The sequence below is a fragment of the Siniperca chuatsi genome, linkage group LG20 (assembly GCF_020085105.1).
Source record: "Siniperca chuatsi isolate FFG_IHB_CAS linkage group LG20, ASM2008510v1, whole genome shotgun sequence".
Taxonomy (NCBI): domain Eukaryota; kingdom Metazoa; phylum Chordata; class Actinopteri; order Centrarchiformes; family Sinipercidae; genus Siniperca; species Siniperca chuatsi.
The window spans coordinates 21,276,534-21,294,104 of record NC_058061.1 but is presented as its reverse complement, the minus strand read 5'-3'; the positions used below and the strand labels follow the sequence as shown (position 1 = coordinate 21,294,104).

General features: G+C 39.9%; 1 protein-coding gene across 10 annotated transcripts in view; it reads left to right on the top strand.

Moving 5' to 3' along the window:
- myocd (myocardin) overlaps positions 1–17,571 on the top strand; it is a 126,453-nt gene that overhangs the window by 53,013 nt on the left and 55,869 nt on the right. For 9 of the 10 annotated variants that reach the window (XM_044177528.1, XM_044177530.1, XM_044177527.1 and 6 more), the window contains one exon: positions 9,137–9,346. In XM_044177528.1, the coding sequence (XP_044033463.1) occupies positions 9,193–9,346 (154 nt within the window). In that variant the 5' untranslated portion in view covers positions 9,137–9,192. Of the gene's footprint in view, positions 1–9,136; positions 9,347–10,240; positions 12,416–17,571 lie in introns of those variants that run through there. The other variant, XM_044177539.1, reaches the window with a different exon arrangement.

Here is a 17,571-nt window from a genome sequence, read left to right as displayed (position 1 = left end):
AAAAAGTGCGCAGTGCATCAACTCTTCGTTGAAGGTGCGTTTGTCAGTGCAGACCAGCAGACAGACAGCAGATGATGCCTTGGATTTTCACATTTGAAAGCAAAGCCTGCTGTGGTCAACAAAAACAACATTCAGTTCAGAAATGACAAATTATTGTAACTGTGTCACAGGGGTGACCCACCATGACACACTTAATTAGTTTTCTTTTAAATATTATAAAGCTTATTTGAAAATAATACACATTGAAATATTTCTGTAAATTCACTGCATTAACTCTTACTCTGTTTAAAATTCCATTACATTTGGTGAAGGCGCTTAATGATGTGTTAAGGACTTGAAACACAAAGTTTAGGATTTGGTCTTAACTTGGGACCTGATTCAGAACTTAATAACAGAGACTTAAGACGTATTTATTGTAAGTGCACATTAGAATGGATGCAATGGAGCAATATTTGAAGAATTTACCTGTTTAATGGAACAGATTACAAATGAACCTTGCTAAGCTTATTTCTGTCATAACTGTCTCAACAGCTTATCGTATGTAACCAAACTGTGGTGTTGCAATAATGCACTGCAGTTCTTGCCTAAGACTTGTTCAGTTTTTACTGATTTTTACTCAAAAATACCCAGATTTTTTGCCAGAGTTTCATGTGATTATCACCTGGATTTTGTTACCATGCACCTAAAAGCTCCTGTGTTACAGTAAACAAGGTCCTTTACGATAAAAAAAGTGAAGAGAAATGAGGGGGGAAAAAAGCAAATGAGCTCCTGGTCAGGTATACGGTGTTATTAAAACACAAATGACTTTTGTGTTATTGATTTTTAGAACAGTTTTTTTTTAATATTCAAAATAAACACAGATACATTTCCAGATTAAAAACAAAACAAAAACAATGATGCCTCATTATACTGCACAATATGGGCACTGTATGGAAATCCCTCAATTGATTAATTAAAACTGTTCTAAGTAATCAAGAGAAGCTGGGACATTACACCAAACTCCTCTTTCTTGTTGCCGCTCTTTCACAATGTGCAGCACAAACAGTTATTGTAGCCTTCCCTTGTTTATTTGAAGCATCTGACCTTTCAACTTTCTCCAACGCTCTATCTGCCATAAGTTACAGCAGCTCTGTGTATGCATCAACTGTCACCCGCTGCTTTTAGGGGCCTTCTAGACTAAACCACATTGGTCATAAAATAGGTAAAAGTAAGAAAAAATGTTAAGCTTGTTTAATACAGTTTCAAATGAAAAAGCTTAATAATCCCAGGACCTATAATAAATCCAAGAATGAGCTGAGGCTGAAAAGGTGCAGTGAGAGCGCACGTCATTTTATCTTCATGTCTTATTGTTTTGTTTACATTCTTGCTTGCTTGGATTGCTGAGCGGCTGATTGTTATTTTTTTTTAATTCCTTGCCGTTGGTGTATTCTTTTTGGAGATATTTTTTTGCAAATTCTTTCATTTATTACCTACTTGAACTTTGCACAGCACTATAACACTGTCATCGTTTATAAATCCCGTAAATGGGGGATGAAAAAAGGCCACTGGGCTTTTTTGGAGAGCTCTTCAAAAACCCTGCTCTGTGTTTACAGGTTGAGAAAGGGCTGGGCTCAGGGATGTGGAGCCTGCAGACTTTTACAACGTTGTCTTGTCTGTCACTTGACAGTTGACTGCCGTACAGCTCTCCCCCTGCTTAGCAAACAGTCCTGTTATATTTTCCATTTGAGAAATCCTAGGGGTCACCAGTGTGTCTGACTGTGTTGGCTGAAGCCAGATGGGGGTTTTCCTATAAACAAGTGTACAGGCAGTATTTATACAGACTGTGGCACCTGACGCCATAACACTCATGACACTCTGTTTAGTGGCCAAAGTTGCCATAAGTCACTTTAGAGAATTAAGTAAATATTTTCATTATGACCATGCCATTGTTTATTATAGAATGGCAAAAGTTCTAAATCTTGCCAAATCCTCTGTTAAAAAATCATTTAATAACAACTTGTCTAAAGTGAAGCGCCATGTACATAGAGCTGATTCCTTTTCATTATTCGCAAGTCTATTTAGTTTCAAACAAATCCAGAAACACCACCTGTTTCAACAGCAGTGCGAGTAAAGGCTCAGGTTAAAGCAGAGCATTGCACAAGCCATAGACTGAAAATGTTGGCTGCTTACTCCAACTTTTGCTACATTCAAAGGAGGATAAAAGCATACCTCTGGCCTGTTGAGAGGCGCATTGTCTTGTTCAAATACAGTTTGTCACCCATCACAGATACAGGCTCACATTCCACTCTGCTAAGTATTATCATGCTGCTGGATTAGAGCAGCATGAGACATGAGGATGCGCTGTACAGTATTGGATGCTGACATTATTGGAGATTACCATTTGGCCTGATGATGGTGTGAGGAAGAGTTCAGTCTTGGAGAAAAGCCTTTAAGATAAAAGCATTCCAGTAAAGAGTGTTTGGTCAGTTAAACCTTCGGTGGAAGTCATAAACAAGTGGACCTGTATTATAACAGCACTTCAGCAAAGCTGGAAACAGCCAATTATGGTGCTCCCATCAAAATGTGTAAAAACAAATGTTATTAAGCAGAACTCAAGATGGAATTATCATAATGAGCTCAGCTGGAGGATCCCCATATTGATTGCAACATAAATTCACAATCATCAGTTGGAAATCCTGGACTAACCCCAACGTAAATATTACAGGCCATGAAAGCCTCCCGTAAATTTGGCTCGGCTTCAGCTCGGCTGGTGGTCGCCTGCAAGCCCCGGAGAGTGTGAGAGAAGCAGGAAAGAGACAAAAGGAAAGAAAACATACCAGATGTGACCACCCGACTGAATCATTTATCAATGAAAGACGACCAGGACTGATGAAGAGATTCACTAAAGGCTAAATGTGTGAATCTTTGGCTCAAAATATAAAAACCTAGAAATAGAAAGTGCATTATAATTCACCATGAAATACTGCAATCTGCGCTTTTAGTCCAAGTTAAATAAAACAAGTGCTCGATTACAGTAAAGCTGCTCATGAATGCCACGAGAAATTGTGTAATGACATTATTAGTGCATAAGCATACTATAATAGGAAGTAGACTACTAGTAACCAACAGCCCACCTTTGGTGTTCATGTAATTTAAATGTAGTTCCCATATTTTTCCTAACTATGTCATTGTTAAATGAATGAGATGCGATAACCTCAGTGCTTTCTGGTGCCAGAAATACTTTTTGTCTTTTTTTCGTCTTTAATTCAGCAGCACTTAAAGTCCAGCTTAACTTCTGTGGTACACTACTGACTGGAGCATATTATAGCCCTGTATAGCCTATGAACATTGATACAAGATTGGGTTTTTTACTCGTTTTTCATCAAGCCCACATAGTGTTGGTATCGTTAGCAATTTAAGACGTCTGTCCCTTTGTAACATTCAACTTTGTAAGTTTGTACAAGTTTGTATTCCACTTGTGGATATGTGCCGCTTTCCGAATATGTAAGCCTCCAAGTGGCAAACTAGCTTTGAAAAAAGGTAGCTTGTTAGTTCTTTCAACATCTGCTAAGTCATCGGCAGCTGCTGCACACTCACAGAGCTGTGTTCGTCCCACATGGAGGACGGGGTCTGGCTATTTTTAGCCATCTGTCTTTCCTGGGTCTGGTAGTGGTGATGGCAAATGACAAGACTGTCAAAACGCACAGCAGTGGTAGTCCTGACCAACTGCCTGTGTGGCCATTGGAGCTGACGTGATATTGCGAACAATTTTTTGTACCCGACCACATACAGTAGATATTGCTTGAATTTTATATCTATATTTCAATATTACTTGAAATAGAAACACGGGATTCTAAACCATACAGGTTTATGTTACGGCCAACAGTTTCGTTTCAGCTTTGTTTCTGTTATGTCTGTCACTTCGGCATGGCAGGCGGCTCTAAATACTACAATACCCATGAGCATCGACTGCCATCGCTATGGAGAGGAGGCCAGTCAGTAGGGCGAAATTCAAAGTGCGTTGCCATATTTGCTAAATTCATCAAAAATTGTTCCAGAATCCAAAACTGAATTAATTTAAGCAGCAGATTCTGTTTTCAGTTTTCTCAACAGTGTAATCTTTAGCTTCAGCTTGCCGTTAGCGAAGCACGTAACCGAATTTGAAGCTGGGTGATTGGATGTTTCTTGCCAAAATGCACCTTGGGAGTCGTAGTTAACTTTCCCCTGACGTTTTTGTGTACACAGAAAGAACCAAAACATTGTCTATGAGAAATGTTAATGGGACTTTTACTTCCAGAACCCAGGGGCACTCGAAATAGCTCCTCCCACTTGCAAATACATGAAAATACCAGTACCAACATTGTCGTCATTAAAAAAATTCATGCCCCTGGAGAACGCTAATGTGGGTGGCACTTTAATTTCTTCTTTTTGGTATTTACAATTTTGAACAAATAAGAACACAAGTTAAAACAAACAACAAAGACTGATGCTGATTTCTTAGCAAAAAGGAATGAAATGAAATGAAAATCAATCCATTTTCAACACTAAATGATATATTAGAATTGGAAAAGTTACAATGTCAACATGGCGTCTTTAAGTGTTGCATCACACAAGCAAGTTCTGTGACCAATAACTTAGACACTGCCAGGTAATAAAGATTAACATCCGACCATGCAGAAGATATAGGAGGGGTTGTAAACATCCCGAGGCGAGTGACTGTCTACCCTTCCAGTCACTCCTTAATCTGTGAGTCATTAGAGAGAAGGGCAGATAATACAACAAGCATTTGGCCCGGCCAAGGCAATCAATAAGGGGACAACTGTTCAGAGCTCATCTTGATGGAGCTCCAAGTGCCACGTGTCTTGGCTCTTATTGTGTTGACACAGAGATACAGGCCACCATTCACTCAGCACTGCCTCAGATAGCATCAGACTATAACCTGGTTCTTTTGAAGACAGCCTTTTCTCTTTTTTCCATCCTCACTTTTCCCTTCCAGCCTTTCAGTAAATGGGCATTTTTCCTTAGTCAGTCTTGTGTCTTACCACTGTCAACTTCATTGATAACACTGATAACTCATAGCATGAAACTAATATGAAACATCAAGTTGAACTTGGGCATTATTGATGTCCTGTCTTTGTCTTTGAGGCAGTGTTTTCCTCTGCCTATCTCCACCTATTCTCAGTTGGGGGTTGTCACTGTGGTATAAATTGTCAGAGTGGGCCCTATCAGTCCCTGGGTGGGCTCTGGGTGGGCTTTTAAGCCAGGCCCATCAGTTAAGGCTTCATTAAAAAGGTTCCTCCTGATGCTCCACGCTTTTACCAGGCATGATTTACTGTTACTGTTGTCTTGTTTCTGAGGTAATTGTACGGGTTTGTTATTGTTTGCCCTGGCTGGTGTTTATGTACAGTATAGTGTGCAACCCCTTTTTGTTCCTTCAACCACACTACATGTAATCTGTGTGTCAAGATATGGCCTGAGAAGATGCAGTGTCTTCAATATTGTTTCCCAGAAGAGGCAAGTTTTTACAGCAGAACATGCCACATAAATAAATTTGTTCAAATTCATATCCTGCGAGGGTTCAAAGATAACTGAGGGCTTTCAGGTGATAACACACCCTTTGGCAGCCATGTTGAAGGGCTTTGGCAACACGGGCAGCGAACAGCTGGTTGTTTCTAAATGTGCTCAGCTTTATAGACATTTGAATGGACATACTGTAGTTGACTTCTCTACTGGTTTTGACCAAAGACTGTAGAAAAATGTGACTCACTCATAGATATAGAAGGAAGTTTTGAATTCTAGATTTGGGTTTACCACCATCTTGGCAATTAATGGAGAAAGACATTACGAATGTGGGCAGATACCCAGGTAGCCTGCTGAGTCTGGGCTGCCTTTGGCCTACATGTGGCTGCCAGATTCGGCTAGGTTTTTTGGTGGACAGAAAATCACCTCGAGTTAGCAACACTCAAGCTAGTGTTTGGCCTGTGGAATCAGCCCAGTTTGGCAGATTCTAGTGTATCATTCATCATGAGTCAACAGATTCAGGCTGCTGTTGGGCCATAACATTTTGGCTAGCTGAGAAGCGAGTGGAGCCAGGGTGAAGAAGGGACGAGGAAGCAATAATCACTTTGGCTGAGGTTTATGGTCTGAGATACCTCTCTCAATCAAGAGAAATGCATTGACTTTTTGTAGTGGATATTAATGGTACTGCTTCTTCAACCACTTACCATTTGCAGTACAGTATGTACAGTAAAAGACATTGGATGAGGTATACACGGTGGTCAATTCAATCCAATTAAAACTGCACACCTAGGGCATTCAGTGAAAAAATGTATCTCTTTCAACTTCCATGCCCTTATTGCGTGCACGGCAGTCCCTGTGTGGCTGAGCCGGGCTCCGTTATGACATCATTTCTATGAATGACAGGAAATGATATTTTGAAATGGATCTTGGTGGCTTTCACAATACACTGGACCTAAAGGTTCAAAGTGTGATAATTCAGAGTCATTTGTGAATGTGTGTGATGCTCAGGAAATTGCCTTTATAGTCTTTCAGGTATGTCTTTTGTAATGGATGTAAGGCTAAATGGGTCACAGCATGATACCCAAGAGTGTAATGTTGGTTACTCAGCCCAGCTCCGTCAAAGATGCCTTTAAATAACTCCAAATCCTCCACACCCACACGTCACATCTTTTGTATTTAACATGTGTAGAAATAGAAAATGAGACATTGTGGTTTAACAAGCAGGCAGCCCTACAATTTGGAGGGATTTACAGACCATCAACAGCTAGCTTAGCCTCGGTGACTGCACACAGCTCTCCAGCAGTCCCGCCCTCAGCTGTGGGATTCACACAGCCTGCAACTCTAAACACAACTAGGTGACTGCTGAATGTGCACTTACCTGTGGCTGACGTTAACAAGCCAGCCAAGAACATGTAAATAAGACAACTTTGGGATTACCAGGAGTTGCATTTCTCCTCTTCTGGTAGAGGCTAACCGCCCCCCCCCCACCTCCAGCCCCTTCGCCAAGCTAACACGTCCTGGAGCAGACTGTCCACTGACTGCAGAGAGACCAAACTGATATTAACCCTCCATCAAACTCCCAGTAAGACAGCAAACAAGTCAAACCCCAAATGTCAGAGCGTTACTGGGATTAGTGACTATATACTATGTAATTACTGAACATCAGTAACTTGGCCGATGGCTGCTGTTATGACAGGGAACCCAGGAGGGAGTTTGCCACATGTGATTAATTTTGAGCTAGCTTTCCATTTGTATCCAACCATAGCATCTGGTCAGCTAACAATCACAGTTGCTTACTATTAAAGGTACCCTGTGGAGTTTTTGACCTATAGTAGCGCCATGGAGCAGTTTTTTTAATGAGTGGGTCCCCGTTTTGTATTGTGCATTTTGTGCATGTGCGTGTGGGTGACCCAATACACAGTCCTGCCAATGGTTTTACATTATTCCACTGATACTGGTGGCAGTAATGGGCCAACATGGATGTAAACACTGCAGGTTTCAAAATGTTAAAAAGAAATCGTCTTTGCAAATGTTTTACGAGGAAGGAAATGCATACCCACGGTCAAGGATACACACAGATTTGATATACACGTACATTCACATTTTGAATGTAAACACAACTTCTGTTTGTTTAAAAGAAAACTCTACAGGTCACCTTTAAGTATGACTGAACATTTGTACAGGCTACTAGTCACATTTAAACATGAATTAAACATCATTGGTTGTTTTGCCTGCTGTTTAGTTACCTGTCTATCAGAAGGGAATTGAGCTTCTGTCAAGCTACGGCTACGTGCTGTAATATAATGTAAAGATTCTGAACAACAACAACAATTTCTCCTCAAAGTTATATGCAGGTGGAGAAAAATAATATTCAATACCAATGTTTGCAGATCTGCAAAATGTTGATAATGAACATGTCTGCAAAATGTTCACTGTAAATGTTTTTTCTTGTTTTCTGGATATTATCCACTTGTGAAGGCAGGATTAAGGTTTGATGAAGTTCAGGCAACTAAAACCACTTGGTTATGGTAAATTGTTATTCCAAATCATGTATGTAAATGTAATTTATAGGAGACAGGCTTACAACATGGTTGTTGCTTTCTTTTCCTAGCCTGGCTCTATACAGCCTGTACACAGCAGTGGTTTGTACGTCTGTGATGTAACTGAACTGTAACCTCTGTATGTCTGGCTGAAGAAAATATGAAGTGACTTTTTAGCTTTGATTCTCATTTGCTTTGCATTGGTACCAGCTTTGCTGGGATCTTAATTGACCCAGGATGCCCTCAGCACGTTTCTGTGTAAATATTAAGTATAAATCTATGCTGTTTGATCCCAAAATACAATTTTTCTTGTTGCAAAGATTCTACAGTAAAACTAACTTTGACAATATCCCAACTTACTGAAGGAGCCTTTATGAAAACTTGCTATTTTTATAATAAAGTTTTATAATATAAAGTTTTATTGTCCTGTAAGCATATGAGCGGTTCTCCAAACAGAGGTTATTAAAGAAAACAGAAATGTATGTTTGTGGTGCCCTACGGTGCAGGCCTCAGGATGTGATGTAGCGTATGGAGTGTAGACAGGCCGCACAGAAGACTTGGCTTGTCTGGGATCTGAGTAAGAGGCTCATTTTTCACATCGACACCTTGTGGGGGCTCTCTAAGCTACTGAATCCACAGAGTAGATGTGTTTAGTATTTGTTCAGGAGGTAGGAAGGTCTGCACTTTGTAAATTGTGTAAATTGATAAGTTGGCAGCAGCGGAGGATAGTGGCGACTGATGGAGGGATGCAGCCGTGAGGTTGAAAGTGGGCTTAAAGCTCTGTAAACAAACAGACGCGTGCTCTGCCGTCTGCCTGGGCCGAAATGGACCTCTGAAAAGAAACAATGCAAAATCTGGAACTTGTGTTGTATTCTGCAAACACTAACATGGCTTTACTCCAGCTCGCGGCACCACAGAGAATTTTTCAAATGCAAACATTCAAATGACTGTTTGCTGTGTCTTTCATGCTAGTTCAAACTCAATTAATGTCGGCTCTCAAACTGTTACAGCTGACTGAGGTAGCAGTCAGAGTCAAGTGCTCTCACTGTGATGTGCACACAGTACGCTCTTTCATTGTGTCTTATTCTCTTTGAAAGGGGAGTTGAGGTGACCTGAGAAGAGATGTCATCTACCGGGGAGTGACGTGTGGGCCATGAATGCTGTGGAATGCCCTGAGGTCCTGGTCAATGGTCCAGAGGACAGACAGTGTCCTGGACACCTGCAGAGGGCTACACAGGGTCATGGAGACGCTGGACAGCTGATGGAGAGGACAAACCATGTACTGAAGAAGCAGCTGCCATCAACAGGTGATATCTTTTCATTTTGAATCCAAGCATCCACGGAGCTGTCCTTTCAAATGTGGCTGTGATGTTAGCCACTTAAAATTCATGTCATATGTTAATCTTTAAAGAAGTATTATAGAGAGACAAACCCACCATTAGCTCCCATATGACTGGCTGAGTGCTGATCATATGAGTACTCATGATTCGCTCCCATGACAGTGAGGCTACAGAAAGCTACATTTGTACCACAGCTGCACTGTAGTTCATTTAAAGGGTCTCACTCTGAGCGATGGGCTCCTACATCAACACACAATTTTCTGCCAAATTTAGAACAGTTTTAGTTGTTTTGCTTGAGGGATATTGTGTTTGTGTTTTTCTCTGAGCTCCTCTAACTGGTTTGCAGTGTGTTTAGCAATGCTCGAAACAAAATCTGATGGTAGTTGTGGGCTTGTTAGCTTATGTTGCCAGACACTGTCAATCAAATCTGATCAAACCACAGCCACACTGTCCTGATAAAGCAAAGTAGCTGAGTTTTGGAGTGACACACACACTTTTAATAAATAATATGGGTTTTTTTCTCTGAGCTGTAACTTTGATTGTTGCTTATTTAGTGATGGAAATTCAATGTTACAGAGAAATACAGAGGATTTAAAAAAAATCATTTTCAGGGTAATTAAAGCATATTTTAAATATGCAAGAAAACCCAGTCAAAATCTCTCATAAAGCAGATTCCATTTTTGAGATTCAATTGTTAATTTTGATCTTAAACTTCCAGCAATGTGAGTTAACTGATCAAACTTACTACATTGATCAAACTGACTCAAATATAACTAAAGCAAACAGATTTATTTCAATCCAACTTTATACAATTGTGCAAAAGTTCATTCTTCACAATGGAAACAGCGGGAAAGATTTTTTTTGTCAAACATTTCATACATTTTAGCGTTTTAATAAAAACCAATTACCATATTTTCTGTTTCCAATACCCTGACAACAATGACAAACTTTTGTTTGATTATCTCAAACAAAATTTGGATGGCCTCTTTTCAGAAAGAAAATCAGAGAGAAGTCTCCAGTGGTCAGAAAGTACTCACACACAATGCCAGAAACAGTGTTCAGGAAGATACACATACCGTAGACACACTGCTGCAGCAAAAAAAACAGAGATAAGCAAACAAAAACGTACAGACAAGTAGGTAGGAGGAAAAAAGATACATACAGTATATAAGCAACAAATGACCACAACATAAAGTCTATATACAGGTCAAACTGTTACTGCAGGCTGTGTATACAGGGATACAAATAGTGCAAGAGTGGTAGGGAGTGCAAAGAATGCTGGAGTAAAAATAGTATGGATTGTGTCATAAGTACCTTCATATATTTATTTTAATTGTCGTAATTTCATTTTATTGCATACCTTATTCTATACGATTTTGATGATTTCTCAGTAATTTTAGTACAATTTTTTCCATTGGTACCTCTAAGGAAAGGAATCAATTGTATAAGAAAATTAGTTCATGTTTGCTGTTCACCTTCAAATAGCTTGGTCGTTGTCCAGCTAGCTACAAATAGGCTGCACTCTTTAGGCATAAGGACTCGTTGATGTCTTGGACATTTAGATTCGAGGACAACAGTGGCCTTCAAATGATTGATGAAGTTGACTAAATCAACTGAAAAAAAGTCAAACAGAAAGAAGCTCACCTCAATTTTATTCGGACATTATCGTTTTATTATCTTTAGAAACTTTAGAAAATTGCATTAGGAGTTTTTAAAAAGCAAATCACAAGTATTGTTTCAGCCAACGTACATACAGCAGGTAAATAGGTAAGTATGCAAGTCACACATCTTTGCCAAGAAAGTCTTCGGGCCAGATAAAACAAGGTTGTTTGAACATTTTATTGAGTCCATGTGATGATTAATCCATTCTGAAATATCTCTGCTTTTCAGCTTCACAGCCCAAATCAACCTGGCTTAAATGCCGCTCGCATCACAGGGCTGAAGGTGAAAGCATCCGAGGAATCCTGTGATTTAAATCGGTATTTTTAGACAGATGTATCCCCACGGACTCTCAGAATAGTGAGAGCAACACAGCGTTTCCCTCTGCACTCCTAGACCCGACAAAGTTTTCCATGATGTCATGTGTGGTGGGGGAGTGAGAGTAATTGAGGAGGCAGATGAACATAAACTGGAATCTCCTCAAATTCAGCCATTCATTTAATCACCTTATTCTTCTTATTCTTATCAGCCTGTAGAAGTCAGGGACAAGAGAAACAAAACAACTGAGGAGCCCACACTGTGACCTTTTCCTCATTTACTGCTTACAGATACAGTAGGAACACAGTATCCTGTTCAAACCTAACGAACAGCTCATTAAGTCAACAGAAGGTCGTCATTTTATCATTTTATCTATCTATTAGAGCCCGACTACTGGATTTTTCAGGCCGATAACAATATTAAAGTTTTAAAGTTTAAGTTTGAAACAAAAATCCTGATATATAAATGACACATATCGTACAATATTTGTTTTTAAATATAAAAACACTAGGGACTGTCTGAAAGTTAGTGGGGTGAGCTGGGCTGAGTCTTATGTTCCTCCCTAGTGTTATTAATATTTCCTTTGGACCCTCCCCTTTGACTTTGTTCTAAGTCAAGTTCCAAGGGTCCTTCCATTTATTTATTCTATTTTTGTGATAAAATGTAATAATGTTGCAAGGGAAGGGTACAAAAAAATATAAATCAGACCTGAGGAAAAAAATAAAACTCTTGCCTCTGCTCAGACTACCTTCCCTTCAGCCAAAAGAAAAATTACAAAACCCTTCCCCTTTTCTGACAGTTCACCTTCCCTCAGTTTATTTTTTACAGTCCCTCCCTATCAGTGGTTAAATCGGGCACATAGGCTCCTGTGTCATCAGGCCGAGCCGGGCCGCCCTATACGCTCACTACGCAAGTTGCGTAGGACCCCGCAAATTACGCAAGGCCCCCTCCCGTGTCAATATTTACAACTTCACGAGATTTTGAAGCTAAACTATTCTTCTGGTCACGAAAAGAGAAAAAAAAAACACCATGAGAGTGAAGTGCGGGAACAGCAACCAGGTAAACTCGAAGTGAGCTAACAACAGTACCGTAAAGTTGAAGTGCTAGCTCGCAGCGCATCTCTGTCTAATCTGTTTTGCTAACGTTAGCTGGGCAGCGCATCTCTTCGCCTGTCTGTGTCTTGCTCGCTTGCCAGCCACTTTCAGGGGCTTTGTGCCTGACAGAAGTGCGAGTAAAATACAACTACTTATTACGTTTGATAAAGATAACCGCCTCGCGCGTGAACGTGCGTTCATATGGTGCTCCTCACATCATTTTAAAAGAAGACAATGATTATTTAGTCTCGCAGTCAAGGTTCAGTTACAACTCTGGACCAATGCAAGATGGAAAGCAATGGACTGATATTGACTGTTGATTAAATATTGAATTTAAAATGTTGATTAGCTGCATACTGGGCAATATGGATGCACATCTCACACTAAATAATATTGGCAAAGTTATAGTATAAATAGTATTTTATATTTGAAAATGTATAAAAGGAAGTCTGGGGAGCCACACAGCTGTACAGGTTGAAGCCACAGGCTAGAGGCTGATGTACATTGTATGCCAAAGCTAATTGTATAATATTGTGAGGACTGGACTAATTACCAGGCAGCAGAGCCAAAAGCTCAGTGTTATATTTTATATATACAATTTTTCTGTAGTTTTGCTCACAACACTGCCAACAGTATCTAGAATGGCTTTGATAAGTGTTTTAGTGTTCAGAGCAGAGGGTTGTCTCCCCTTGTTATATTTTATTTTACAGTTTGTCAATCAGATTTTGCGTCCATGGCAACCCCCGAACCCACAGAGCCCCCCCCACACACACACACACACACAACAAATCCCAATATAACCCCTACTCCCTATCATTAATAATGATTTTTGAAGTTGAATTATTAAGAATATGAAAGATATGTACTCAGTAGTAACATTTTATTGATGGAAAATAACCTTGTCTAAAGCATAACATTAACAGTCTGTAAGAAATACAGCAGAATTTTTAAACCGTAAAATCACTGGAAATGAAATTGATATCACTAAATGTGACCAACAACACATGTAGAACAAAACTATAATAAAGTTGAGCGAAGAAAAATGTTGTGAAAAAATGCAGTCCATAAAACGTAATAAAACAGTGTGCGGTTAGGGCCACACAGTAGCTACCGTACAGGTAGGTCATGTATATAGACCATGGGATGTTTTGTGGATTTGGGGGGTTTTAGCAACCTGGGGGAGGTTCTGCAGTTACAGAATTATACATGGTGGGTATTTCATAGGCTAATTCCAGTATTTTTAGACTCAATATATTCAAATTTGACTATTTTAGGTGAACACAAATAGATAAATAGATCAAAATAATTCTATTGCAGGCAGTGTGGAGAGGACGTTCAACCTCCATTTAGACTTACATATTGTGAAATAAAATGTACAGAAAATATGACGTGGACTCATGAAATAAGTATTTCTACAATCCTGGCTACTGCCCTGAGTTTGATGTGGGTAAGCCCGTCATCAATGACATATTCATTTTTATGTATTAATTTATCCTTCACAATGTGATACAAGCTACAGCAAAGCTTTTTCAAACCTTTATGCCAGTCAGCCCACTCAGCTGTGAATGTAGAATATGTACGCCGCAGATCATTGGCGTCTTAGCTTTGACGCTGATGTGGAGACTCAGGAACATGCTGCGGTGGAGGTGGGGCTCATGAAATGCCATGTGCAAATGACAGCATAGCTTTCAGGTGAGTGGTATGGCAGCAGAAGAGTGAGCAGAGCACTGAGGGCTCATGTACACAGCCATAATGTAAAACGTGCGATGGATATATTGTATATTACAGTTAGATGTGTTAGCCATGTGAGTGTAGCGGCGGAGTCATGTTGGCTAGCCTGGAGGCTTCGCTTCGTTTATGTCAACAGATTCAACTCCGATCAAAACGTATCTTTGACATTTCTGTACTTTCTCGTTGCTTATTGGCCAACATATGCACTGATGCTTTATATATAAACTAAAATCATCTGATAATATCAACTGTTCTACTGCCAGCCTTAGAACAAGCTTTTCAGCAGCATTACTTAGAACGTTCAAAGCCTTCACAACCTGTGTGTGTGTCTTTGTGAGTGTGTGTGTGTGTGTAAGAGAGAGAGAGATGAGGGGACTTCGGGACAGAAACAGCGGGTGAGTTCACATTGAGCACAGAAGAGTTTCAAATTTGGTTCTTTGCCAGAAGTAAACGTTGAGCGCTGGTATCTCATCACAGTGATGTTTTCTGTCCGGGGTGCTTCAAATGAATGAATCCCTGTTTCAGTAGTCACCACAGTGTTGTAACTTTAAAATAAACTGCCTCCTGAGAGAGCCAGAAGAATGAAATGTGCAACGGGCAAGAGATTCAGATTTTTCAGATTCAGATTTTTATTGTCATTATCACCGGTTACAAAAGTATATGAACAATCATATACTTTAGTAACCGGTGATAATGACAATACATCTCCTCGCTATAAGATTCCTAGAGCCTTGTAAGAGTCCACATGATGGCATCAGTAACACAATTTTGCCATTCGAGGTGCTACGAGTGTATTGCTGCCCACTTACACTTACACAGGGCCTGCTCCTTTTGGAATGGGCCTGCTGCCCAATAACATTTTTCTTTCACCTTTGCTTTCATATTTCCACGTCCATGTCTTGTTTTAGACACAATAGCAAAAATTCCTTTGAAAATAATTTCCAGTAAAAATCATCTTTATTTACCGTCATAGGAACAGGCAGGAATAGAGAGGCAGAGAAGAAATTGACTAAGTCTGTGATCGGCTTTTGGTCTAAAATGTTTTTAATGAACAACACGCAGTAAACATGGAATCAGACTTCATTGGCCTCACATCAGAGATGTTGATTGGGTAGCGTTCCGATTACTCAGTTGAAGGTGGCCCAAACACCACTGTAATTCTTCACTTTACCTGATACAAATCTGGGCAACGGTCTTTTAATTTAGTCAAATACGAGTGGGGGAGAGGTCTCAGTGGGTAAGAAGGTTGTTTGGCAGCTTAGGACTCCCTAACACCTGCAGTAAAAACAAATCTTATTGTTCCAGTCTGGCTTTTCGTGCAGCACCTTTCCTTTGCAAGCCGAGTGGATTCCACACTGATTTGATGGTGGCCGGAGTTGGGGAGATTACTCTCATCTGGAGGAGATTAGTCAGTGATGCTGATAGACATGATCAGCCCAACACTTCATCATTTCTTGCAGTTTAACATCGGCTCTACACAGCTCGCTTGTTTATGTAGCGCCGTGCCCCTAAACTGACTGATTCGTTTTCATCAGGGGAAATTAACTTAGCTTTCTGATTATAGACAATCATGCACTGTGCAATAGCTTCAAGTCCATGCCTGTGATTACAATTTGAACTTTTAGTTCAGTAGAAAAAATATTTTAAATGAATGTAATGAACAGATATTACTCTAGACATGATAAGAACCGCCTGTTCTGTAAATACAGAGAGACAAAAATGTTTACCTTTCTATCCTCATTATCAAAAGCATTTTCTGCAGACCTGCCAGGTGTTCTATCTTAGCCACGATCAGTATTAAACCTCAACACCATAACAAAAACCTGCATTTTTTTTTGCTTTAAGCAACAGGTGGAATGTGTGCCGATGCATTTTTCCTGCTGTTGTTTTTAGCTCCTAATTCATCCATGAAATTACTCACATGTTCATTCATCATCCGAGCGAAGCCGAGAGCAACAGGCCCCCGAGACGAGAATCAGTTGATGGATAGAACATTTCTGAGGGCAAATATTACCTCAGTGCACATGGGCAGTAAACAGATTTATTATTTATCAAACCAGTCTGTGTGACGTGATGAAAAACCAAATGGGAGAGCATGAAATAAATATGTGTACTCAATAGGAAGGTTAAAGAAAATATAAACCCAGGGACTGTGTTTGTAGTGCCGACCCAAGTTTGTAATTGGTTTCATATTTAGTTATACTACAGTAAAACTTATTGAAAGGTATACCAGGGTTCTGTGAGCTCAGACACATAAATAAATCTTTGTTACCTTTGTTGCAAAAATTCTGCGCACCTCCTCATGCCAAGTGCTCTGTTGACTGGACATTGATTGCTGATTTTTTGTTTTTTTTTTGTTGTAAGCTTTGAAATATTTGCCTGCCTGGGCCAAGTGCTGTTCACCTATCTGGAATGTACAGTTAAAATTGCTTTGCAGCTAACATAAATACAGGCCACGGCTGTTGTAGTGCAGAGAGATGGCAGGCCCTTGTGTGGAGTGCAAGCAACTCTTAGTCACGGGCTCTTCCAGTGAAGTAAAAGGTGGTCGTGTTAGCTTTTATGTTGATAAATCTGTAAGTGAGTGTGTGTTCTGCTCCTGCCCTCGATCACTGACAAGTAATTAAGAATATGAGGTCACCATTGAGAACACATCACTGTGTCTGCCACCCCCGATGACAAACCGATCATTCGGTTCTATTTATACACTTTCAAAGGGATGTTATTAAAACTCGGCACATCATTCTGAAATGTAATTTCATAATTCTTATTTTCACAACAGTCTTTTATTGGAGTTCATTTTAAGTTTAAGAGTTCAAGTGTGTTTTATTTCATAATGGCATTTTACCCATTAATGCTTTCATCTCATGTCACATTTTATTTCATAATGTCACTTTCCATGACAGTGGTGTTACTAGCCACATGCCCCCTGCCTCACTTAAAGCGGCTATAATCACTATCTTTATGTTAACAATGGATCACAAGACTACTTGTATGTGAAAGGGGTCACTCGTAGTAATGAGCCCACAGAGAATTATAACCCGACTCTGCAGTTTCCCTCAGCTCTATGTTGCTTTATAGCGACTTTAAGCTAATTGTTTTGGTTCACTCTCACCACTCTCATAGCATTGTTTTTGGCTGCAGCAGGCAGCTGATTTTGGCGAAAACACTCTAAAAGCCCACTGCACACTACCTGCCACACCAAACAGCAGACAGACAAAGTTATCGACCGGCTGTTGAACGTAGTGGAGCATTTAGCTAAAGCTATTTCCCTCAAGATATTTCCCTCAAGCGTTGTTAGAGACCAAAAACAGAGCTAAAAGAGAGGAATATTGGACTTACATTCAACATGAAGCCAGAAACCCGACTCCTAATGAATGCTAATGTTGCCAA